The sequence below is a fragment of the Apaloderma vittatum genome, unplaced genomic scaffold (genome assembly GCF_000703405.1).
Source record: "Apaloderma vittatum isolate BGI_N311 unplaced genomic scaffold, ASM70340v1 scaffold7106, whole genome shotgun sequence".
In the NCBI taxonomy this organism is placed as follows: domain Eukaryota; kingdom Metazoa; phylum Chordata; class Aves; order Trogoniformes; family Trogonidae; genus Apaloderma; species Apaloderma vittatum.
Window position 1 is genome coordinate 157,378 of NW_009721179.1, and position 25,626 is coordinate 183,003.

Below are 25,626 nucleotides of genomic sequence, written 5' to 3' on the forward strand. Positions count from 1 at the left end.
GGTATTGATTTATAAACAAGAAGGATATTGAACTACCTCCTGGCCTCTGGGTCTCATGCCATAGGCATTAGGTTACAATAAATAGTGCAGTGCATCCCAGTGAGGAGAGTGAGGAAATTTGGAGGGGACAAGTTGCAGGCAGAGGGAATTATGGATATAAGGAGAAAGAGAAAAAAAGAGAATCAGTATTTAATGTAATCTAACAGCACTTACTGCTGTGACACTTTTGTTCCTTACCCAGTTAATTTCTGCAGGGTCGTTCTGTGATGTTTGGGATCTTGGTGGCAGCAGAGTCACTGCAAATAGGCTAAGTGCAAGCAGACTTCAAAGTTCTTGTATGCAGAATTATTGTCAATGGAGATCTTATTGGCGTATGCAGATACACCAGTTGATTTTTAGTTGACTACATTGATCAGAGTTTAATCCACACTTGGCTATTTGTAGATTTAATTTGGGAGAAGAGGAAGAAGAATATGTAATCAGGTCAGTTATTGGAGGAATATGTGCCACGCTCACTATTGATAAAAGGGAAAGGCAATAAGAGTAAGCCACTCTAATACGTTTAGATATGTTTTGGTTTATTTTATGTAAAATAATTCTATAGAAGCCTAGGAGAGCTCTCAGTATATGTGTAAGTGTATCTGACACATGTAGCCTCATTTAACATAAGAAAGACCTAACAGGAACATCAAAATGAGATTTGCCCGACTCAGGCTGATTTTCTTGCTGTGCACTAAAATTGACAGAAGCCTGGATGGTCCCTTCACGAGGAGGAACACGCACACGTATCAGAGGCAGCGGTGGCCTGATGTGTACCTAGCCCATGAGCCCAAACATAGTGATTGGTGCTTACTTCAGTCTTACGTCAGTTATTCACCACCACTCTGGGACTCTTTTTTTCTCCTTGTCTCAGTCAGGAAGTGTTTAAAAGCCAAAAGCTGCTTAAGCCTAATACCAGAATCCCTGTTTGTCACAGAAATGCTGATGGACTTCTACCAGTCACGGTAAAGCAGCCACCACTTTGAGAGTATAAACCATAGCCCAGTGGCATGAACACTTTCCCAGCAGGCTCAGTGCTCTCAGCAGTTTCTCAACCAAATGGCTGCAGTTCATTAAAACAAGATGTGCTACATTCCTGTCTCCTATGATTTGCAGGACCTCAGGGTAAGTCTGCCCTCATAGGTGGGATGTACTGCCCTCCATATGGATCATGGTGTTTGCACCCCAAACCTTGAAATGGAATAGGATAGGATGGGATAGTTGATGGATTTGTACAGACCCACACCACTAGCACTCATGGAGAGCTTATTGCTGAGGAAACAGTGACTGGCAGGCGATTACTTCTAAAGTGTGTGGGGCCAGGTTCTTTGGTGTGGGTGTGAATCTGTCAAAAGCTCTAGAATGACAGTGAACCCCTACTTCTGGGATCCGCTCTGTCCCAAGGCAGTAATTCCTTGCCCTCTGGATGTGGGCCACTCTTGGCTTACATGGATCTGTGACGACTGATTTAACATGGAGAGATCAATGAGAGCTGTAGTTGCATACATTTGAAAGGACAAGCAGTGCATGGTGTATCTCTGGCTGAAGCACCCCAGTCATGTCTTAGGGGCACTAAATTATTAGAAAGCTATTAACTTTGACAAGCTGAGAGACTTTTACAAACCTGCTTGGCTTTGGTTGCTTTGGAGCAGTAGTGTATGTGAAAATTAACTGAGAAAAAAACCCCAAAACTGAGCCAAAGAAATTTGATTTTGGAGAACATCAGAGAGCACAATTCCTATCATGCCTTCCATCCATAAAAAAAAAGACACAAAATATAATCACACAGGTTATTAGGGGCAGGGAATAAGAAAAAGACAGCATGATGGTGAGAATAAATGACTTAAAACTGATCTTTACCGAAAAAATTTTCAATGTATTGAAAGAAGCCAACTGCTGCAACCTGTATTTCGTATTGTACTTAGAGAAGATATAGATAAGTGATTTCTAGGTGAGAAGCTCTAATCAGTCTAGCTCCATGTAAGCTGTTTTCTTCCCTACAAAATGTGAGTAGGGAAGCAGACAATAAGCTGAAAAAGCTGTCTTGTGAATAGAAATTACAGGCACACATGTTATCTCCAGCAGAGGTATTCCGAATAACCTTGAAGAGGGTATCTCATCTAGAAGCAGAGAGATTCAGAGTCTCTTCCTAAAGTATACACTTCTTACATAACTGGTTTACAGACATTACTGACAATTTTCTTACATATTTGACTGATCTGTCTCCATAGCTCTTTGTCCAGTCTTCTGAGGTTTGACTATGGTCGGTGAGCTCTGTTGCAGAGCATGTTTAGGTGATTTTTTCATTAGGCCCTTCCAAGACTTCTACTTTCACTGGAAAGCTCAAATAGGTAATAAAATGTTATCTGTGCTAATTCTATAGTCTGTTAAATATAAATTATCTGCAAATTTTTCCTTTAATGTACATAAATAGCTTTATGATATGCTATGCAAAGTCATCAACGAAATAGTGTTTTCAACAGAGATGGTCTTGAGCATTTAATTTAATCAAATTTATTATGACTTCTTAGTCTCATATTTGCATTTTAGTTGAAGAGATAAAACCCTATCACTGTCCTAAAACTGCTGAAGAGTATATGAAGTGTCTCAGATCATTACTTACTATTGAGGTCAAACTTTGCCTAGCTTAATACCTGCAAGACAAAGATAAGGCATTTCTGAACATTTCAAGAAGAGTACTCCTAGGTCTTTTAGTTAAATCAGTCTGCAGTTGGGTATATCCTCGAGAAGCTGCCTGGAAGGGCTTCCACAGGTTAGGAACTGAACTAAATTTATGTGGAGGCAAAGAAAGGCAGTGAAGCAGCAGAGAACTCTGTGAAACCAGTTGGCAACGAGCCATCTGTTAAGCAACCACAACTACGTCAAAGATATCTAAAAATACATCAGTTGGTTTAGGAACATAATGCACTAACGCCAATAAAAAGGCACTTTGAAAACAATCAAAACTGTGGTTTAAAATAAATCGTGTTTATTCCTATAGCAAAGAAATATAAGAAGAACTGCTCTCATAGACATTGTTAGGAAGTCCTGAATAGTTTTGCAGAAGAATTAATTGTTCATTTCTGCTTCTCTCTGGCATAGAAACTACCATTTTATTTCAGTCCCATTGTCTCCCCCTGGTTCCCCCACAGCCTGACACTTCTATCACGTCCTGTCTTCCTTTCTGCTTCTCCTGAGCTTTTCCCTCATGTCTTGTCTTTCCAGGCAGCCTTGTGCGGTCTTACTTCCATCCCACTCGGTTCTTTCACTCGCCCTCACTCCACTCTCATCCCTGCCCTTCTGCTGCTTGGACTTTCTCTCTGCAATTCTTCTTTTCCACTTAGGCTTCCTCATTCCCTTTTCCTGTGTAAACCTGCCAAACTCACCTTTATTGGCAACCTCCAAACTGGCTTTTCTACATTTCTCTCTCTCTCTTGAACTCTTCCTTTTGCCTTCAAGTGCTTCCACCTCGGTGGAACTACTGTCTTCCACCTCCATCTTGTATGCAGCTGTGTTTGCACTACCACCTTATGCGGGAGAAACTGGGGACATTTCTTTGCTGCCATATTAGTATTTCATGCAAATTTACTCCGCTGTTTTTCACCTACTTTTTATGTAGTTGCCAGCCTCAGGTTTGAGAAATCAGTGTGTAGCTTTAGTCCTGATGAAGGCATCAGTGTGACAGCTCTGAACAAAATCTCCTCAACATTTTCTTCTACTTCTGCCCACATAGTAGTGTCATCGTCACTGTAAGAGAGCCAGGGGCAACAGCCTTGATTTCTGATTCATTTTGTGCCGACCCCATGGCCCCCTGCAGCAGTCAAGAGCTGGTTCCTGGTGAGACTACCAAGAAAAAATTGCCCATGAAATGAAGTGTAACAATCTTAATTCAGCCTTACCTAGAGTACTGGTAAAATGTGAAGGTGCTGAGTCACTAATTCTTTAATAGTTTGCCTGCAGGTAGATGTTGGTAGCAGACAGTTAACTCCTGAGCTGGACACAGGTGAATATCTCGGTTTGACATCTCTTCTACCCCCTTCCTTCAAACCCAAAGGAAGTATTAGACAACCTGGCCACCAGCACCTTGGTACCTTGTTAGGTGAAATGTAGAGTTGCTACAGGTAGAAACAAAGTATGTGCAAATCGCTGCAGCACTGCTAGTTTCATTTGTATATGTATAGCTAATTAAGGACATACTTCCCAGGGTGATGGCGATTTCGGTTCCTGTACACTGCACAGTTTCAGTCATGTTATTTGAGGACATCCCAAGAGTGGACTTTCCAGCGGCTGAGTTTAAGAGCAGACGTCACTATAAAGGTTGTTTACTTAGCAGCAGCCTTTTTGGTTACATCCATCCAGTCAGGCTGCAAATACGAAAACAGGAAGCATTCCCTTGTTTGTAGAAGTCTCCCTGCAGTAATAAATATAAGCATATATATTTTGAAACAAGTATTTTTAGAAACTTCTGTTGAGGGCTGTACTGGTGTTTGGACTTTCTGCCCTTTCAGATTTTCTTGCTTAGTCTGTACATTTTTAATAATCACGTTGCCTGCTAGCAGTGACATTTTGTGAAGGTCATTTTTCTCGTGAAGTTGGAGAATGGACTTGAATTTCATTGAAGGACTCCCCAAGCTGCAGGATCGTTGTTTATGGAACTCTCTTGCATCTTGTACTACCTTTGAAGCCTGTTTAGAATTTTAACTAATGATATCTTCAAAGTGTCACTGTGCTCAAGGGCAGAAAAGAAATCTCCAAATGCATTTTATATTTAAAACCAGTTTTGAATAGCTTTGAAGCATAGTATTAGCTGAAAATAAAAGGCGTAGATATAGACTTACTATGTATGCACGCACACAGAGAATTCCATGTTTCACCAGCTTTTTCATTGCTAGCAAAGTGTCCCTTCACTGTTGCAATGCCTTTTTCTTCTATAATATAATCAAGTCTATGGATGGTCTTAAGAATTTTTAATGTGATGGATATTTTAATACCTCAGCAGGTATCTGCAGGCAGTTTCCCTCAGTGGAAAGGTTTTAGTTTTGTCTACGTCATTCCTAGCCTGCTGCTTCTCGTTTCCCCTGTGTAGAAATGCAGACACCGGATTGTATTTATATGCCTTTTCTGTTTCTGAGTAGAGGATGGCAGATACTAAAACCAGCATGTATGCTTGAAATAAAAGAGACTATGGTATCAGCTACTGAATTAAAATTGCTTGTTTTTTAGTGTAAATCAGAGTTCCTGCTTCCCGCAACTGAGCACATACTAAGTTTACTTATTAATAGAAGATCCGAAGGTTTTCTTTGTAGCTGCGTCTAATATCTTCCGTTACTGACATATTCCTTTAAAACATGTTAAATGTTAGTGGCAGTGTTTGAGAATATAGCCACTTGAGTATCTGTACCGTACAGCGGTATTTTTTTACTGTTTTATTTATTGCTTCCTGTAAGTGTTTGAGCTGTATAGCTAGTATAGAACTCCTGGATCCTTTTCACAGGGATGTCATTGGGTTAATTCTGTCATTTTCCTTCTCTATGACTTTGTTTTTCCATTTGTAAACTAGGAGCTTGCAAAAGCACAAGGATGTGAATTATAATTTAATCTTTCCCAGAAAATATATTGTCTGGTTTTCTTCCATTTTATTCTTTTGCTGTATCAAACTGCCAAGAAAATTTAGCTTATTCAGAGTGTCCTTATATTTAAGATGTGCTTTTCTATTTGTTTTGATAGCTCTACCATCAAAGTGTTGTAATTCGGCTCAATGATTTACAATGGATTTCATAGTTTTATGAGCATTGCTAACATTTTAGTTGTGCCAGGTAACTTAAAATCTTGTTTCAGAACTTGAAACAAGATGATCCACTGAACAACAACTACTGTGAGGGAAATGAAGAGAGAGTAGGACTGTAACCTGCCTTTGAGGTGTTACGTCCTAACTAGTTAGAGATTGGGAGACTGGACAGATTGTGCATTTGAGAAAATTTGTGCCAGGAAGCAAGGACGCAAGGTTGTGCATGTCCCAGAAAAATAGTTTTCCATTTGATTTCCAGAGTGGAAAAAGGACTGGAAAGACAAGACTTTTCAGACTTTGCTACCAGGCTTCTTGATGCCCACTGCCTATGGACTGCTTGTGAATAAAAGCCACCAGCCTGTTTGGAGCTGCTCTTTATCTGACATGATCAAAAGGGCAGGCCTCAGCCTCTGGCCATTATCATTATCATTTTACTGTTTTCCTGCCTGCCTGCTACATGGGCTTCCCTTTGCAAATTTTTTTTTCTGTCTTCTGCCCAGACCAATTCACCCTTCTCATGCCTGGGAAAATCTCAGTGGGAAAATACACATGGGATTGATGAGAAAGAGAAGGCAATTACGTTTGTTCTTTTCTTTGTTTATTTCCAAACATTCTTTCCTTTTTGTTAGAGGGAGTTCTTGTATGTCTGTGGTGTTGGTTAACATTTCCTTTCTATATAAGGTCCTGACTTTTGATATTTTCTATAGGAGTCTTTAAAGTACAGCTAACAGTGCTTCTTCCCAACCCCTTGTTTTTCCCTATTTTACACAACCAAAAGAAAATTCTTTAGCATATTTTGGTGTTGAGAATTTAGCAATGATATCTCTTGTCAGGAAAAAAAAAAAATATATATATATTCTTACACAAATTTTAGCTGGTTTCACATTTTTCTTTTCCTTTTGCTGTTTCACTCAGTTGCTATTTAATCTTTGATTGCAGGCCACTAAAGAAGTAATAGAGCGAGAAGCCCCAGGGATGGCCCTGGCCATGCTGATGGGATCACTTAATGTTACTCCTCTGGGCATGCTCTCTAGGTAAGACTATTTCCTTCAAAATATGAGGTGAACTATTTCCTTAGAAATAGACATTATCATGAAACAACTGTACACAAAAAACTGAAGATTGCCATTGTTCTCACAACCAGAAGTCTTACCTTCAGAGAAGTGGCCAAATTGCAAGAATGGTAATTGCATTCTCTCATTTAATTCTCTTTGTTGTCTCTATTAGACACCGTATTCTCCTGTATTTTCTGTGCCAGTTTATTTGTAATATTGATGCACTCTGTTAAACAGCTGTCTTTCTATCCTAAAACTGTGGCATTTCAGTATTGAGTGGAGAAATCTATATATTGTTCATCAAGTACTAAATTGCTTTGTTTAGGAAAAGGCCTTTAATAAATACAAGTATATTTATTTTTAATATTACTTTTGTTCCAGTATCAGCAAAAGCTCTCCCAGAAAGTTAAATGATATTTTATCCCACACTTTCAAATATAGTGTTTTAACTCCTAGAGCTTGGTATTTCTTACTAAATAATTAGTTATTGTTTCTCTGCCTGTTGTTTCATTTTTATCAGTGACATCACTTGTCATCCTATATTTCTTTCTGGAGTTGATTTTTATTTTATTCAATCTATTTACCTCATTTTACCTATGACAGACTTGGTAATATCAATACCTTTTGTAAGTTAGTTTGTGCTTGCACGTTATTTCAGGGTAACTGGGAAAAAATGACTGATAGAGGTTTTTTGATTTCTTGTTGTATAATGAGAGTATAACAAGAAAATAATTACCTAAGAAAGAAGGAATCTTCAAATCTGCAGCTTGCAGATACTTATATTTTTATAAGGCATTTGGATGAGAGGTTCTAGTGATCAACAAGGTATTTTAACACTTTTCACATCTGGTATCACATACCTGAAAGGGCAGCATTACCAAGTTAGCACCTTCCGATTCTGTCCAAATTAGCAAGTGTTCTAATTTTTTTATGTGTTAAGAGGGTTTTTTGTGTTTATCTCAAGGGAAAGAATAACAGAACGCTACCACAAGGAAAGGAAAGGTTAATTTAGCTTTTCTCTTTCTAATCAGGGCAAGGTTAACCATTTAGATGACGCTATCCAGTTTGATTTAGGATACGTTGTGATCAGGGAGGCTGAAGGGGTGTTCTAACTGCTTTTGATGTCCCATAAACTACAGCCACTTTGAATAGTAATTGAGACAATGGGAGATAACACTAGAAAAATACCGCATGAAATCATATTAGGCCTTAAAAAATTAAAACCTGTACTTCAGACCTAAAAGCATTCAGCATGTGACACTGAATTGAGCATTGTGCAGATCCTAAAGATTGCTATCCAAAAATTACAAAATTACAGCACTGTAGTTTCTCGTGCAGTCTCACTTTTACATGAATGCATGTGTGTATTACGATGACGTTTTTTGTAGAATCCTGTGCAAATGCTTAAGATGGAGGAAGGAAGTTCACTTTTCTTTGGTATGTTTGTCCTGTGTGTAATTTTGCATTGATTTTGGCACTCTTTAGTCAGAATTTTCTCTGAATGCAGAATCACTTCTTTGGGATTTTCCTTACACGTCATTTGTTTTTCTAAAATACAAATTGTTAATATATTTTCATGGAAAATTCTGCAAAATGAGGTAGTGTTGTAATCACACCTTACAATGAGCACTAAGGCAAACACTGAGAGGTCAAAAATACACGCTAATTTTAGGTACACACATTGAGAAAGGTACATCCTAATTTTTCGAAGTATATAACATTAAATATCACTTATCCTAAGTTTATCTCTTATTGACCTAATTTTTAAATAGAGTTCTAATGAATAAATCATGTCCAGATTTGGAAATGTTAGGTCAATAGCGTTGAATTTTATCACATGAAGTTTTAAAACTTGTTATAAGTTACAGCCTGTCTTCCTGACTGTGGACAAACATTAAGAAATGGTGAGTTATTCTGTAGACTGGATTCCCAGATACTTACGGCAAACGAGGGGCAGTGATTGGATTCAGTCCTAAAGTCCAACAGGGCGTACCTTAGAGCGTCACAGACCTTTTTATGTGTTTTCTGAAGGTGTTTCCTCTTCTCCTCTGTGACCTGCTGAAACTGTCATTTTCCTAGAATTCTCACTTCCCTTCACCTGATCTCCTCTCTGTCAACTACCCATGCTGTACCAGTCTTTACTGAGGCTTTTTTAAGCGCTCTCTGTCTCCATACCCATCTATTCTGCTTTTACGAGCATAATTTCTTCCCAGGGAGATCATATTTTTTTCTCCAAAGAGATCATGTTCTCCATTCCTACTTCTGCATCAGACCCCTATTTCTTTCTTCCCATATCCATTTTTTTCTTTATTCCACATCCTGTTTTTCCTTCCACTCCCTTTATTCCATTCATATTCTTTCTCAGACTTCTTCGTGGGTTTTTTCTTTTTTTTAAATTTCTGTCTACTGCATTGCAAGGCTGAGGGTCACGTGAGATCTACAGCATCTCCCTCAACTGTTCTACATTTGGAGGAATATCATTAAGTTCTCTCTCAAATTGCCCAGAACGCATACATATTCTGTGTGCCTTTGTGCTGTGAGCACACACAATGCTTTTTGCAAGCCATGCACTTCTTAGGTACTTCTACTTACTTCTGCATGCTCTCTTGAGAAATTTTTGGCAGCTCGGTTTCTGTCTTGAGCCATTAGATGTGACTAGTGGCAGCCTAAACCTGTAGCTTTCAGGAGAATGGCTGCTAATCTCACCGTTTTTTCTTATTGGTTGGTTGTACTGGTCATTTACTTTATAATTTTTGAAATTATTTAAAGCAGAATGAAAGAGCCAAGGAGGCTATTAAAGGGAGCTGTCTGCCAAACAAGATTCCACTTCAATTTAATTCCTCTGTGGAAAATTCCTGTTTCTTTTATTTTTAATATATTGTGAACTACATCCCAGCTATGGGATTTGCTGGATAGAGTTGGTACTCTGTAAATGAGTAAATTAACACATTTCTTTAACTGAGGCTCTTCATCTTTGTATTGCAGTAGACCATTCCTCTACTACCTGGAATTCTTCTTGATTGAGGGTATATAGCGTGCAAGAAGTGAATATCGGAAAACAGAGGCTAGGAGTCAGGAAGTATTCGAGCTGCCAGTTGAAAATAAGACTTCTCTTCAGGCTGGCTTGACTGTGATATCAAAAGTTCATTTGGGGGCACAAAAATGGTCTCTGTGATACTTAGTTGTGAGGATTTTGGTAGCTGTCACTAGAATAATTGCTACCCTGCTAGAAAATGCCATGCTGCCAATAAATTACATTCATTACTAAGTATTTGTTTAATAAGAGATCTAGGAAGTTGGCTACCTCACAAACACTGTCTTCTGGCTCAAAATTTTTGGTAATGCCCTATCAAGTAATTATATTCTTTTCTATACTGTCTTCATTTATAGCTCACGTTTTTGTTGATGAAGAGATTGTTACACATTTTTTCTCAACTGTAGCCTCCATATCTTTGTGGTTTGGTTTCATTCTTTTACTTTTTTTTTATCTTTATATCCCAACCTTGAGTTTTTCACCACTAGTTTCATAAACAGTGGAGAAAACCACAAGGCACTCTTTGCAACCTGAACACAAAATCCAGTAATTGTAATATTTTATTTAAAAATAAAAATAAAAATTGGGAGGAAGAGGCAAGCCCTACACAACCAAAAACATTCAGCACTTGGGTGTTTAAATTCAACCCTGCATCAACACCAAATGAATTCCCTAAAGACAAAAAAAAACCCAACAAAATAAAATCTGCCATCTTTGGTAATTGGTTTGGTCTTTTTTTGAAGAGGAAGGAAAAAGACTGTTAGGAAAAATTAGATTGCAATTGCATAAGTACAATTTTCATTTGAGAATTACTTCCCTCTGTGCTTATCCTATGTTGCATCTTTTTAAAAAAATAATGAATTAATGAACAAGCATGACTTAGCGTTTTTACCTGGCAAGGGAAATACTGCTTGACACCACCAATTGTATTACAGACGAACCATGTGTATGAGAAAATAAGGACTGTATCATAGAATGTGGTGGATACAAGTAAAAAATAGAACTAAAAAAGATGGAAATCTGGCCAGTGTTTATACTACCGCTTAAGTGTTAGACTCTGACAGCCTTGCTTGATGCTTTTTCAGTTCACCTTCTCCTGAGCTGTTTTATAGGAACACGATCAGCAAATATTTTTAGATGTTGGAAACTGAGTTTACAAATACTGGTAATAGAAATTATCTTTAATGTTCTATTCTTGTTTATACAGTGGAGAAAGGTGCCTGTAAGAATTTCACTCTGGGTTTTTTTCTTTTCAGACCTGTGTGTGGAATCAGAGGGAAAACTCTCATAATTAATCTGCCAGGTAGCAAGAAAGGGTCACAGGTAAGAAGTGTTCTTACTGATCTACTAGTGAAGACCCCTGATGAATACCTCCCATTGTTCTGAATGGTAGAAAATACCCACTGCAACAAGTTTTACAGAAGTGAATTGAAATGCATATTCATAACTGAGCGCACCATCATTCTCGATCAAGGACAATACAATTCTGATCTGACTGACGGTACTGTGTGACCAGGACAGCATTACCTGTAGCAGGCAGAGCTAATGAAGAGTTTGATAGTCTCTTATGCTTCCTCCTTCTTCTCTAGTCAGCCTGTACCCAAACCCTGGAAGGCCTAGTGTATGGTAGAACTTGTTGGAGTGTCAAGAATAGTCCCAGTTTTGGTCAACAGGAGAGGAAAAAAAGGAACATAATTCCTAAGAGTTTGAGGATTTTTTAAATTTTTTTTGATATGAGCATCAGACTGTTACACCCTTTATACATTTTTTTTAATTCCTGCGTTTTGCTCTGTTTGGATAGAGAGGTTTGGCTATTTTTGCTCGTGCTTACTTTCTGGCTGTTGAGCTGAAAGAAACACATTTAAACATCAGGAGGAGTTATTTTGTGTGTGTGTTAGTAAGGCTAGATCTCTCCAGTGCTCTTTCTTTCTTTGTAGTTGGCCGATAGATGAGGAAAACCAGCCTTCTCCACACAAATACTGCTAAGCTAAGTAATGGGCTGTGTAACCTGATACAAAACTGCTAAGGTAGATCCCTTATCAATCAGAAGAGAATATTTCTCCAGGGCTCAGACTGTGTCAGTGGCCTTGTTAAAAAATGTCTGTACCTCTGGCCTCTAACAAATGCTTACTTGGTACTTTATCAACATCTTCTGAACCAGAAGCACCCAATCTCGGAGGAGACAGCACTAATGTGTTTGGCAGCACAGCCCTGAAGTCACTGTAGCTTGGAAGACTTATGTCTGGAGATAAATAAAGAATGTTTATGTGGGCTGTCACCTGGACGTTGAAGAGGAAATGTTTTGAATACTATTATCTTAAGCAGCCATTACAGGCTTTCAGATACACTGTCTGCATGTTTCAGTGCAAGGACTCAGTGAGCCCTCCTATGATTCTGCCCTTCCTTAGAGCCTTTTTAGGAAGGAAATCTAATGAGGTTGTAATTGAGAAAAAAAAACAAAAAAAAACGTGAAAACATGCAGCAAGCAATGGAGGATGGTGGGGCAGTGGTACACGTACTTCGAAGGTCTTTCAGTTACGAGTGGGAAATTATACATATGTACGTATTTCACATGGCAGTGGGCCCCACAGCGCAGTGAACTGATGCACCAGTAAGAAGATTTTTTTCAGAAGTCAGTACTTCTGTTATTGAATTATGGAAGAGGTGAAATAGCCTGCAATCTGTGACAGGTACAGAAAAAAAATACTGTTTTCTGCCCTGAGGCACTCAGACTTGTGAAGATAGGCCAATTGTAGAAAAAGGATGAGGAAAAGAAATGAAAAAATGTTAATAAGTATTTTAACAGTAGTTTAGTGTAAAGTAAGTAATAAAAAGGTAATTCTGGTGGAAAAGAAAAAGTCATATTATTTCATTATACAAGCAAGCTTTTTATTAACTGATGATTTATTTGTTCCTGTCATGATGACCCTCCATTCTGTCACAATTTATTTTAATATGAAACATCTTTTAAAGTATCAGATCCTAGCAAAGATTTTTAGGATTAGTAGTAGAGAAATTTGTTCTGAAACAGGCTGAATCTGAAGAACCAAATATAGGACCGGTTATTACCAGAATTTTTTTTCATTTCTCTCTTTTACGACTTGATCATTTCCCTCATATTAATACAATTGTATAAGAAGCTTATATAAAGCTATGAAATTGAAGCATTATATGCATTTTGCTAATACAATATTAAAATATTAATAGAAAATGGCAGCAGTGTGAAGGCTTCATCTCGAAAATGGACACAGCGCATGCCAAACGTGTTTTCTCCAGAGAATGTTTGCGTGGCATGTACCACTGAGTCAAGATCCATAGAATACTTTCATTTTTGTGTTGTTCTTATCTATTTTCTTTTCTTTTAGCCTTGCAAAAGGTGTTTTATGAAAGAAGGCAAAGTGTGCAATTACTAGATGCTTATTGAAATAATTGTGTCTCTGGCAATTTTCATGATTGTACTAACAATTGCCTAAAACAACGAGTTTTACAAATAACACGAGCTTTTAGTGTACGTGCTGGGAACGTATTTATCGACAGTCAAGCCAGCAAGGCTTTATTTCAGTGGTAGAAGTGAGGAACATGCTTCTCTAATGAGTTAATCATTAATGTACTTTGTCATGATTACTGCTCAGTTCACAGATTTTCCTCCTTGTTTACCACTTGCCTGAGGTCTGCTTCTTACTGAAGGAATGATGGTTGTATGCTTCAGTGTTTTAGATTATTTTTAAAATAATACTGTGGAGACAAAGTAACACTGAGCTTTGCAGTTACATTAGAAGTTACATTTCTTTATTATATTTACAAATATATTTTACTATATGTTTGTTTATATACAACATTGTATGCTCATCCAGTTTACTCCAGTTCTTCATAGTGCCAAATTGAATGTTTGAAGAATATATAAATCTGTAAATTAGTCTGACTTTACATAACTCTTAAAGGGACAACTGAATTGTTGATTCTTGTTTAGAAGCTTTGAGGAAATGCAGTGTTTGTGAGTCATGTTTTTGGCTTACAAAATGGCTTATGTAAACTCTAGTAATTTCTGATGGATAGTTTGCTTTGTATTTTGTTTATATAGTATTTTTTATTTATTGAAAATATTTGTTACAGTATCTCTTTACAAGATGTTTATCATTATTTATTTTCTTTATATTCTGAAATGTTGGAACACGTTTTAAAAAATCTTCCTTAATGCTTGGGACAAAACAGAAAATGAAATGCAACAACAGGAATAATGGCAGCTTTCTCTGTCAACTTTTATGTACCCTAACTGCACTGCCATGGCAATTCATTCGTGTGACCCTGCCATCATTTTGCAGTAATTTAATGTTTATGTTCGTTATGCTCAAATGACATGAAAAAAACTCTTCACTGAAGTGCCTACGAGGAGAATGAGAGACAATACTCGTAAATCGAAGAAGGTAGCTTCCAGCTGGATGAAAAGAAAAGGGAAAAAAAACCACCCTAGTTTAAGGGTAATTAGAGCATTAGAACATGATGTCCAGAAGGGTTATGGAATCTCTGTTCTTGGATTTTTTCAAAGCTTTACTGAACAAAGGCCTGAGCAACCTGTCTGAATTTCATATTGACCTTACTGGAGCAGGAGGCTGCAGCGTGTGACATCCTGAAGTTCCTCTTTGATTTGATGAAATAATAGCATATTTTAGTAGTGGAGGTAGCTATATATGTGTATGCCCACGAGGACAAGAACAGTTACCTGGTGGCTGCATTTTTGCTTTCTTTAACCATATAAAATAAACTTTCTAATTGTTTTTAAGATAATAGAGCAAGGGAAGGTTTGAAAAATAGATTATTTATGAACATTTTTCTGTGAGTTACATGAAATTGTAATGACATCGGTGTAGTTTGTCACTCTTCCAGTATACAGGATAAGTCCATGAATAAAAAAGGATGTAATTATATAAAAGCATAATTATGCAAGCCCTTATGAATTGTTCTCTAATTGTGAAGGAACATAATAGGAACGATTTGATGCTAATATCCCTGCAGGGATAGAGTTAATGTTTTTATTCTGCATTTTTGTAGCGTTCTGCCAACTGCTGTGAACTGGTTTCTCTATTATGTATTCGTGAAAATTTAACTCTTGTTTTCTGAAGTTGTAATCTAATATTAGCTTAATTACAGTAGCCCTGTTGCACAAGTTATATTTGCATGAAAAAAGGCAAAAATATATAGTATAGTCCTCAGTTCTGGTTCTGAGATTGTTTTTTTACTCTCTGTGAACAATTGGGTAGGACATTTAAGGTTTTATTTATGACTGGGTGAAAATCTAAATCCTGAATATGTTTTAAGACAAAAACTGGAAAATCCCTACGTACTTCTGCAGGTAACTTTTCATAGTCGTTTCTCCTCTTGTTGTGCATAGGAATGCTTTCAGTTTATACTGCCAGCCCTACCTCACGCCATTGATCTTTTGCGGGATGCCATTGTAAAAGTAAAGGAGGTACACGATGAGCTTGAAGATCTACCTTCACCACCACCTCCTCTTTCTCCTCCTCCAACCACCAGCCCTCACAAGCAGACAGAAGACAAAGGAGTACAGTGTGAGGAAGAGGAGGAAGAGAAGAAGGATAGTGGAGTTGCCTCAACAGAGGACAGTTCTTCTTCACATATAACGGCAGCAGCCATTGCAGCTAAGGTGAGTCTGGTTTCTTTCCCTCCGAGACCCTTTAGTTTCAATCTCAGGTACTTTCCGCCAGTATTCATATGCATGTTAAGACTATACATTGATGGCCGTGAAGTCAAACAGATGTGGTGTAGATGCGTTTTGTAGAAATATAGCTTCATAAAAGTATGCGAATCCTGATTCGGGAGGTGATTTTAGATTTCAGTGGGAGATACGTTGCTTGTTATCTTGACAGTAACATGCATTTTTATGATACTGTTTTGGTATGACAGACTTTTTTTATTGTGGGGTTTTTTTAAATCAAAGTACGCACACACCTGAACGTGCAAAGTCCAGTAGGTGACATATTAAGAAATTACAACAAAATTTTGTAAGCCATATTATCTCTTTTAAAAAGAAAATGTTGGTTTCTAAAAACATTGAGTAGAAGTGTGACAGATAGCAGATTAAGTAATAAGCTATCCAAACTGCTGTATTCCAGACTGCTTACATGCATCAGAGATGTGAAATTCTACCACAAAACTAAATATCATCCCAGTGTCTTTATAGCCTTGTTTGAACCAGTAATCAAAGAACATTACTCAAACCAGAATAATAAATTTGTGATTACAAAGGGAAAAAATAATACTTACAAATTATTTCAGTTCAAATTTTAAATGCTTTCCAAATATCATATTATTTGAAGCAATATATAACTATTTACCTCATTTTTCTGTATTCACACAATATAATCTGATATGTTTGGAAAGGTTTTTTTTTCCAAACTGCTTTGTTGTATATATACTCCACAAATTGTTCTTTTAATTCCTATTATGAGAACTGAAAGTCTGAGTCACTCAGAATTCTGTTAATTTCTGAACCAAAGCCTATTACGAGAATTGAAAGTCTTAAGTAATTCAGAATTCTGTTAAACAATTTCTAAACCAAAGCAGCAACATTCTAACTCCAGAAATGTGAATTCAGGTCTGAGACATCTTGCCATTTCTAAGACAGCTGCAGCTGGAGATCATCTCCTCATGTACTGAAAATCCTGATTACATATATCTTTACAGGGATGAATTAAGGTAATTATTGCTTGCAAGTTTCACTTTTTATTAATGCAAATTTTAAATCTATTCATTACTTTTGATATAGGCAAAGATAAATAATATGTGCATTTTTTAAAGGCAGAAAATACCTGAGATCTAAACTGGCTGTGTTCATATAAGTTTGGCATTTTGGTGTCACCCTTCTTTTCACCTCATTCCCTTTTGGTCATTTGCTTTGTATAGTTTTATGTTTTCCTGTCACTGTATTCATAGCTGTTATGTGTTGTGCATTAGAAGCATCCACCCTACACCAGTTCAGCTGTTATCATGGCAAAAGGTGAACAGCCCATCCCTGGTCTCATCAGTTATTGCCATCACGCAGCAGGCAGTGCAGAGGAACCGGTAAGAGACACTTCCAAGAGGCTTTGGCACTAACAGTAGCTAAAAATACACTGCCTGTCTCCTAGTCTACTGTGCGAACAGACAGTGTTACGAATTTTCTTCTAACAAAGACACATCAGTGCTATCTTTTAGAAAACATGCTACAGAAAATATTTTGTTTAAGATACAGGGCTAAACAAGGTAAAGCTCATGTGCGTTGTCAGCTTGAATCGTTTGGCTGCTGAGATAATCATTGCTCTAAAGCCTGTGCTTTTGATTAGTCATCAGCTTTATCATCTAATGTACTCAATAATTGAATATAATTAAAATAATCTCCTAAAATTACTTCTTTAAAGCTATGAAATCTTGGTAACTTTTTCCCTTCATTTGCCATGCTTTGCTGTTTTTCTCTGGATTGTTTGTCAACATAATACAGCATTTGCACTGGGTGTTCATAGTTTGCTTTCATCACTTGCAGTTTCTCCCCTATTATTTGTAGAAGTGTAATTTCTTAAAAACAGAAAAAAAGATTTGAAAAGTCAAGATTCAGTGGACTTAAGTATTATTGGATTTTAGTGAATAGTGGGCAACTATTTTAATGAATGGTGGGAAGAACTTAGTTTATTATAACCCAGAGGTCTCTTGAAAAGTCACTTAGGAAATATGAAGTCTTTAAATAAAGTTCACACACCTGATGATAAAGCTATATACACACATTTATTCTAATAGTTTAATTTTTTGAGTTGAGATTATTAAACTAGAATTTGCACCAAGTTCTTCAGTATCAGTAGGACAGTGAATTCAGCCTCTGTGAAACCCACTGTCAGACTGTCATCCGGCTTCTGTGCCCTTTTGCAGATTACACTTGGAGTCCATAATCCAAGTCAGACCTTCAAACTCAAGAGAATGAAGCGACTAGATTTTTAGAAGGCTGGGGACTTTAAGTTGTCCTTTATCTATGTTTTTAAGACATTTTTTGCTCTTGTATGATACTCATAGTAATTACCATCTACAGCTTGTTTTCACAGTACCTCACCGGCACTGTTATCTCCGTTCTAGTCGTGTACAAAAGAGAATAAAGAGCTCGTATATTTTCCTTTCTCCCCCTCTTGTCAACACTTAGCTCTCTAATCTGAAAGTGTAAAAGTAGTTCTGGAAAAAGTCACATCAGTAGAAGCAATGACTAATGGTTATGGTGGATATCTTTCTCTGTCACTTCATTCATTTGTCATTTGTTTCTTTCTTCATCAGTATGTTACAGCAGATTTTTCACTCCAGCTGGTGCAAACAGGAACTGTTTCCACTGGACTTAGAGTTTTCTTGTAGCTGTTTAGATTTTTGAGACCTCTACCTCTGATAATTTTGTTTGAAACTGGGAAATTAATTGGGGAGAGACAGCATAAATGAAAGGTGTGACTTGGGAAGTTAAAAAAAAAAGAAAAATTCATCCAAAATGCAGCAGTGTTCCTGCCCTTCTTTATTGCTGTTTTCCAGGCTCGAGGAAACAGAAATTTCTCACAACTTTTTCAATGTCTTTAACAGGGTTAACAAGAAGTTGCCTTGTTTAGAGACTTAGAGTGCCTAAATTTCATTTCCAAAGAAAAAAAGCTTATTAAATTTAGATGAGAAAAATGAGACATTCCTCATATCACATAACATGTATGCAAAGAAATATCAATCATGTTCTGGTTTCCCTTTCAAAGTATATATTTGTTCTATTTTTTATGTATTTACATTTATGCAGTATGCATATTAGTACTTTGTCTGAAATCAGCAGATTATAGTGGTTTGAAGAGAGTATTAATGCAGGTTTTAGAAATACAACACACTCTGTTGTCATATTAGAGAAATAAACTTCCTGAGTGCCAGTTTGTAACTGCTACTAATTTAATTCTCTCAGTGACATTTTGTGTCTGTGAAAGCAAGCGAGCTGAAATTTAAGAGTTCTAGATAGATTTGTATATAGATTGTTTTGTGGCAGTTGTATTTTCGGTAAAGGTAGTGGTTAGCGAATAATTCTCAGTGAAATGAAATGCCTGTAATCATCTTTTCCCTTTATCTTCAGCTTCCTTTTCTGATTAATGTCCTGGCTGAAAATTTACCTGCGTTTTAAATTTTTCACAGGCACTTTTTTTCTCCTCACCTGCAGTTCAATGGAAACTAGAATTGTCTTGGTCACTTTGTTGCAAAGATTTTTTTGTTCTGAAAAAGTTGAAATTGGATAAAATTTTAGGAGCAATGATTGATGGATGTGGTGGATAGAAACAAAAAAAAAGCAGTTACTACCTGAAGAGGGGGAGACAATATGTTTATTCTAGAGTAACCAGAATAAACCCAAGGAAAACTGGATCATGGTACCATTTGTAAAAACAATATTGTATTTGTATTGTGGGCTCTTGGAGTATTTAAAGAGGTAATGGACCTATACACAATCATATCAAGATGTGTGCAGCTTTTTATCAGAGGAGGGTACAGAAAAAGTGTTGTCTTTGAAGAGTTAGAATTATTCTTTCTTTTATTGTGTCCTTTTATTTTATGCCTTTCTCAAAATGTAATTTTTTGCTGTATTGTCCTTAGTCATGGAGGTTAAAAGGAAGAATTAAAAGTTGTAGGCAGCGTTGGAGCTATGCCAATATAAAACTTGAGGATGTCAGCCTTTTTTTGTTTGTTTAACTTATTTAAAAGGGAATTTCAGGAGAAAAAGAGTACAAAAGGGAAGTGGTGCTTCTGACTCAAAACTGTTTGCGTGAACAAAATATCATTGTCCCTGACTACCTCTATGTATAGTACATCTCTAAGATGGCATTTGCAAATCAAGTAGAGGCCTGTTAGGCACTGTTTCTGAAGAGGAATATATCCCGAGCATAATCATCCCTCAGAGAAACTCGGCTAGCTTCATAATTTATAGTAGAAATTGCAGCACAAGTTACTTAGCCTTGAAAGATCCTCTGAGGAAAGCTGATTTTGTTTTTTTTTTAATGCTGACAGAAATAGTCTGGCAAAAAATATTGTCAGTCTAGAAACACAGCAGTAGAGCAGAAAGCAGGCAGTTGGTGGCACGCTTAGAAGAAGATCTGTTTCTTATAAACAGGTTATAAACATGACAAACTCTAACATGTGAAGGGGGGGTTACGGTGAGATAAGATCTCCTAGGTATAACCCACTATCTCTAAGTCAAGGTTGCTAAGTTAGACATGATCATTATTTATAGGTAGGAGCCATGATAGTTGGGGGGAAAAGAATGGCGTAAAAAGCAATATTTAATGACTCAAGTCTTAAGATTGGTCATTTTAACTATACAGAAGCAAGAAACAAAACTATCTTAATACTCTAACACTGATCCTAAGGATACAACAAAGAATGCAACAGATTTTAAAAGCAAGGATTCAAGCTTGTTCCTGGAAGGGCGAACTTTCTGGTGGCTTCTATTTGTCCTATAACCTTACTAGGCAAGATTGCTCAAAATGGCCAGATGAAGACTGGATACACCATCTCCATTTAAAAAAATAATCCTGGCTAGTAATGTCCATGTTAGTCGTTTGGTTTGTCACTAGATCTTAATTTCTTTCTTCCTTTTACTGTCCGCTGCTGCCATTTCGTGCAAAATGGAGCTTCTTCTGGTAGTTCTCTTGGAAGTTGGACATCAGGCTGCACTAAGAAATTCCTAATGAGGAGAAGGATCTTAAAAATATATGTATGCATTTTCTGGTCTGTTGTGATAGAAATAGCAGGAATTAAGAGCAATCTGATCTGGTAGAAGTGCTGCTGCTGAAGAAGAAAGAGGTTGATATAATGAAAACAAAATCAGGAATAAGCCTTTGTGGAGAGTGTGTTGTAACAGAATATCTGCTGCATTTTGTATTGTAGAACTACTGTTATAGACTGCTGTCAGAGGTATATATCTTTTCTGTGTCTTTTCATTTTACATGAAAAATTAAAAAATTAATCATTTTGTGAAACTACCGATCTAGTCAGTGGAAGAGCCGGTGTGATACCTGTATGACTGAGCCCAAATACTGCAGTAATAAGAAGCAAAAGGCTTTCTAAGATTTTGTATATTAAAACTAAGAAAAGCTGTATTCTTAAATGCATTCTTCTACCTCATTTCTTTGGAACTGGTGATAAAACTGAACAGAAGAGATAGAAGATAAAAAATAACGATAGGTTCACTTTTATACCTGAAAATAAGACCACTTTCTCCCTGTTGTAAGTTGGTGTAATTCCCATTTATTTAAGAGACATAATAATATCAGCTAAAGGATCTGTCCCTGAAATTCAAGCTTAGAAACAGACTCATAGAATCATAGAATAGTTTGGATTGAAAGGGACCTTTAGAAGTCATCTATTCCAACCACCCTGCAGTAAGCAGGGACATCTTCAGCTAGCTGGGGTTGCTCAGACCCCTGTCCAAACTGACCTTGAATGTTTCCAGGGATGGGGCTTCTCCCACCTCTCTGGGCAACTTGTGTCAGTGTCTCACCACCCTCACAGTAAAAAACTTCTTCCTTATATCTAGTCTGAATCTGCCCTCTTTTAGTTTAAAACCATGACTACTTGTGCTATTGCAGTAGGCTGGAAAAGATTGCATCCATCTTTCTTGTAAATGCTGGAAGGCTGCTATAAGGTCTCCCCAGAACCTTCTCTTCTCCAGACTGAACAACTACAGCTCTCTCAGCTTGTCCTCAAAGCAGAGGTGCTTCAGCCCTCCGATCATTTTTGTGGCCTCCTCTGGACCTGCTCCAATAGGTCCATGTCTTTCGTGTGCTGAGGGCCCCAGAGCTGTACACAGCACTGCATGTGGGGTTTCACCAGAGCAGAGTGTCAGAATCACCTCCCTCGACCTTTTAGCCACACATCTTTCGATGCAGCCCAGGAAATGGTTGTTGGGTCACGTCCAGCTTTTCATCTACCGGTACCGCCAATTCCTTTTCCACAGGTCTACTCTCAATCCCTTCATCCCCTAGCTTGTGTTAATACCAGGGGTTACCCTGGGATGGCCCATGTGCAGAACCTTGTACTTGGCCTTGATGAACCTCATAAGGTCACATGGGCCCACTTCTGGAGCTTGTCCCTCTGGATGGCATCCCATAGTGTGTCAAGTGCTCCACTCAGCTCAGTGTCGTCTGCAAACTTGCTGAGGGTACATGCAATCCCACTGTCCAAGTTACTGATACTGATGAAGATATTAAACAGTCCTGGTCCCAATATGGGCCCCTGAGGGACATGGCTTGTCACTAATTTCCATCTGGACATGGAGCCATTGACCACTACCCTCTGGATGGGACCAGCCAGCCAATTCGTCATCTACTGAACAGTCATCCATCAAATCCATACCTCTCTAATTTAAGAAAAGGATGTTGTGGGAGACTGTGTAAGGGCCCTTAGAGAAGTGCAGTAGACAGCATCCATAGCTCTTTCCTTGTCCTCTGATGTAGCCACTCCATCACAGAAGGCCTCTAGGTTGGTCAATCTCGAATCACCTCCCTCTCCTTCATGTGCCTTAGCAGAGGTTCTAGGAGGATCTGTTCCATAATCTTCCCAGGCAGAGAGGTGAGACTGTCAGATCAGTAGTTCCTGGGGGTCCTCCTTTCTACCTTCTTTGAAAATGGGTGCAATGTTTCCCTTTTCCAGTCGCCAGGGTCTTCACCTGACTGCCATGACTTTTCAAATGTCACAGAAAGTGGCTTGGCAACTGCATCAGCCAGTTGCCTCAGGTCTCTGGAATGCGTCTCATAGAATTATAGGTCTCATAGAATTATGCATGTTCAGATTCGTCAGGTGGGCACAAATCTGATCTTCTCTTACAGTGGGAGGTGCTTTGCTCCCCCAGTCCCTGCCTTGAGGTCCATCCATTCGAGAGGTGTGGGAAGAGAGGTTGCCAGTGAAGACTGGGGCAAAAAAGTTGTTGAGTACCTCAGCCTTCTCGTCATCTGTTGTTACTAGTTTGACAGTTGTGTTCATTGGGGGGAATATGCTTTCCTAGCTGACCTTCTAATATATAATTTGGGGGGAAAAAAATTCCCTTCGGAATGCATTTTAAACCAAATGTTAGCTTTGGATGGTGGTTTCTAGTGCTTTTGCCTGTACTCCCTCTGGAGAGGCCTGTAGCTATTGCAGCACAAAGCTTACATCAAGAATTTTTTTAGCTGAAATAAAGTCTTCAGTACACAGAATGAAGAGCATTTACTCACCGCATGACATTTCTTATGAGATGTCTTCTCGCTGCATGACATTTCTTCAGAGGGATTCAGTCATGGCTGATAAATGTTTTTGTGTTCAGAGCATTGTCCCCAAGTTAGGGAATGGGAAGTCGGCCTCCCTTCATGCCACAGTAAAAATCATCGTTGGTTGTTGCTGGGTTTGAAACAGAGGCCTAAGAGGAGAAACATTACTTTCCTATTATTTCTTGTTGTAGTATGTCTGATTTGTAAGTTTTTCAGGACAAATAGTATGTTCCATGCTACTTGAGTTAGAATATGATTTTACGTATTTGCTAGGTATTTGTTACTGGAATTATGAGAATGTGCCATTAACCACTGCCAGTATTGAGTATGAGGATATATGTAAACGGAAGAGTGGAGTATTCTTACATTTTTTTGATGTAAGGTTTTGAGTAAGTTTTAAATACAGTATATTTTTTATTATTAATTCCATATTTCTTTTTAAGATTCCAGATTCCATCATCTCTCGTGGTGTTCAGGTGCTCCCGCGTGATACAGCCTCCCTCAGTACTACTCCTTCAGAATCTCCTCGTGCCCAGGCCACCTCTCGTCTCTCCACTGCATCCTGCCCAACACCAAAAGTAAGTACATTTATGCCTTGCAAACTCCCTGCTCACACACATAATATCTGGGATTAATGTATTGCCTCTGCTGATCAAGGTTGGTTCGCATGTAAGGATTCTATCACTCTAAGTAGTGGATAACTGCAAGACGGGATAGTTCATTCCATATGTACTGTTGCACAGTTTAATATGTGGGTCCACCAACACATTATGGTTAATGAAGTTTGATGTTATTTCTTGCAATAGCAGTCATGAATATGAAATTGTTAACACCTTGAATGTCTTTAATATCCTTTAATAAGGAACATAGATAATCCTGCCACTGAGTAACAGCGTTAAGCTAATAGTATTTTGTTGACAAAATGAATGTGCAAATTTCTAGCCTGGGCTGGGGCAGTTCTGTGCCCCGCTTTATTATTGTTTGGTTTAAGATACTTTCAAACCAACTGGTTTTGTTCAAACTTAGATATTTGCTGCCTGACATTTGGAAACAAAAAACCAGCCTAAATTGAATAGAAAGAAAGTTTTAATGCCAACCTTGTGGGATTATTATTCAGTTCTTGCTGATTACGCTATACTATTTAATCATTGAGGTGAACTCTATTCTCTTTTAATCAAACTTTATATAGTATATGTCAAAAATTAAGTGAATTGACCAGTGGCAAGGCCTAGTAATATTTTCAAAAAACCTTTCAGCAGATGAAAACTCTGTCTGAATTCACTTTGTGTGTTCACATCACAAAGATCTTTCTGTGGCACCAGATGCTGACATACTAATAGACCCATAGCAGATGGAAAACAATAACATTCTTCCTCATCTAGTTCATGATCCTTGAAAATTATTCTGCTTACTAAAGTGATTGCCAGCATCTGCTAGTTCTTCCTCCCTGCTGTCTCATTCTTTTCTGTCAGCAAACAAGATTTATTGGCAACCACCCATAGAAATGTTTTGGTTTAGCCTATGGGATTGTTTTATGCAGTACTCACCTTCACTGAAATAGAATCAAACTAATTCTGATGGACAGCATACTTGAACTTCATTATATAGTCTGGTTTTCTTAAGAAGATATTCAGTAAGTTCTATCTGCAGACGGCTCCTTCATTTTTTTGCTAAAAAAATTGTCACTTGTCTGATGGCTTAAAAAAAAACCTCAGAGTTTATTACATTAGAATACTCATAGCAGAAGAGCAATATGAAGCAGAGAAACTGCACTGAGTTTTATGCCTGTTGACAAAAAAAAAAGTGTGCAAAGAAAACCAAAGGAGACTAGTAACAGGCATGAAGAAGAGACAGCACTCCTAATAGCTCTAAGTGAAGCCTATATATTTTCAGGAAGGTTATCCAAATGGGATGGAGTAAAGCTTATCTGTTGTGAAGCAGAATATACTCCTCTAGACTGTTTTTAAAGATTCAGAGATTACAGGAGGAAATTACAAGGACTTTGAAACAGATTAAAAATATGAAACTCTTCTTTGGAAAATTAGTTGGGATGAGCTCTTAAAATAATTGGATCATGCTTTGGTATTTCATGTTAAACCCTGTTTTTCATGTATTACTGCAGAATCAGATTTTGCTGAAAATATGTGAACCCACACCACTTTCATAGCAGGAATTGCCATGCAACATCTAGCTCATTTAGCTTTTCTGTGACGTCTTTCGAAAGTAGGTGGTACAAGCTGATACAGGGAAAGATCTAGGAAAGACCAACTGGGAAATAAACTTGGAGGGTGATCTCATCTGTTCCTGTTAACCTAGAGGTTGGATTTTTCACAAAACTATAAGCTTCTTTGCCACTTAGAGAGCTCTTGATTCACGTTATTTATTACTTTAAAAAAAACCCCACACTACTCATTATCTTTTTGTTCA

The 25,626-nt window shown here is 37.7% G+C and overlaps 1 protein-coding gene across 1 annotated transcript in view; it reads left to right on the forward strand.

Moving 5' to 3' along the window:
• LOC104275353 (gephyrin-like) overlaps positions 1 to 23,777 on the forward strand; it is a gene marked incomplete at both ends in the record, with an annotated part of 96,625 nt that extends 72,848 nt beyond the window's left edge. The window contains 5 exons of the mRNA XM_009871280.1: positions 6,767 to 6,861; positions 11,173 to 11,239; positions 15,306 to 15,578; positions 16,889 to 16,996; positions 23,643 to 23,777. Coding sequence (XP_009869582.1) covers positions 6,767 to 6,861; positions 11,173 to 11,239; positions 15,306 to 15,578; positions 16,889 to 16,996; positions 23,643 to 23,777 — 678 coding nt within the window. The remainder of the gene's footprint in view (positions 1 to 6,766; positions 6,862 to 11,172; positions 11,240 to 15,305; positions 15,579 to 16,888; positions 16,997 to 23,642) is intronic.
• Between the last annotated feature and the right edge of the window lie 1,849 nt (positions 23,778 to 25,626).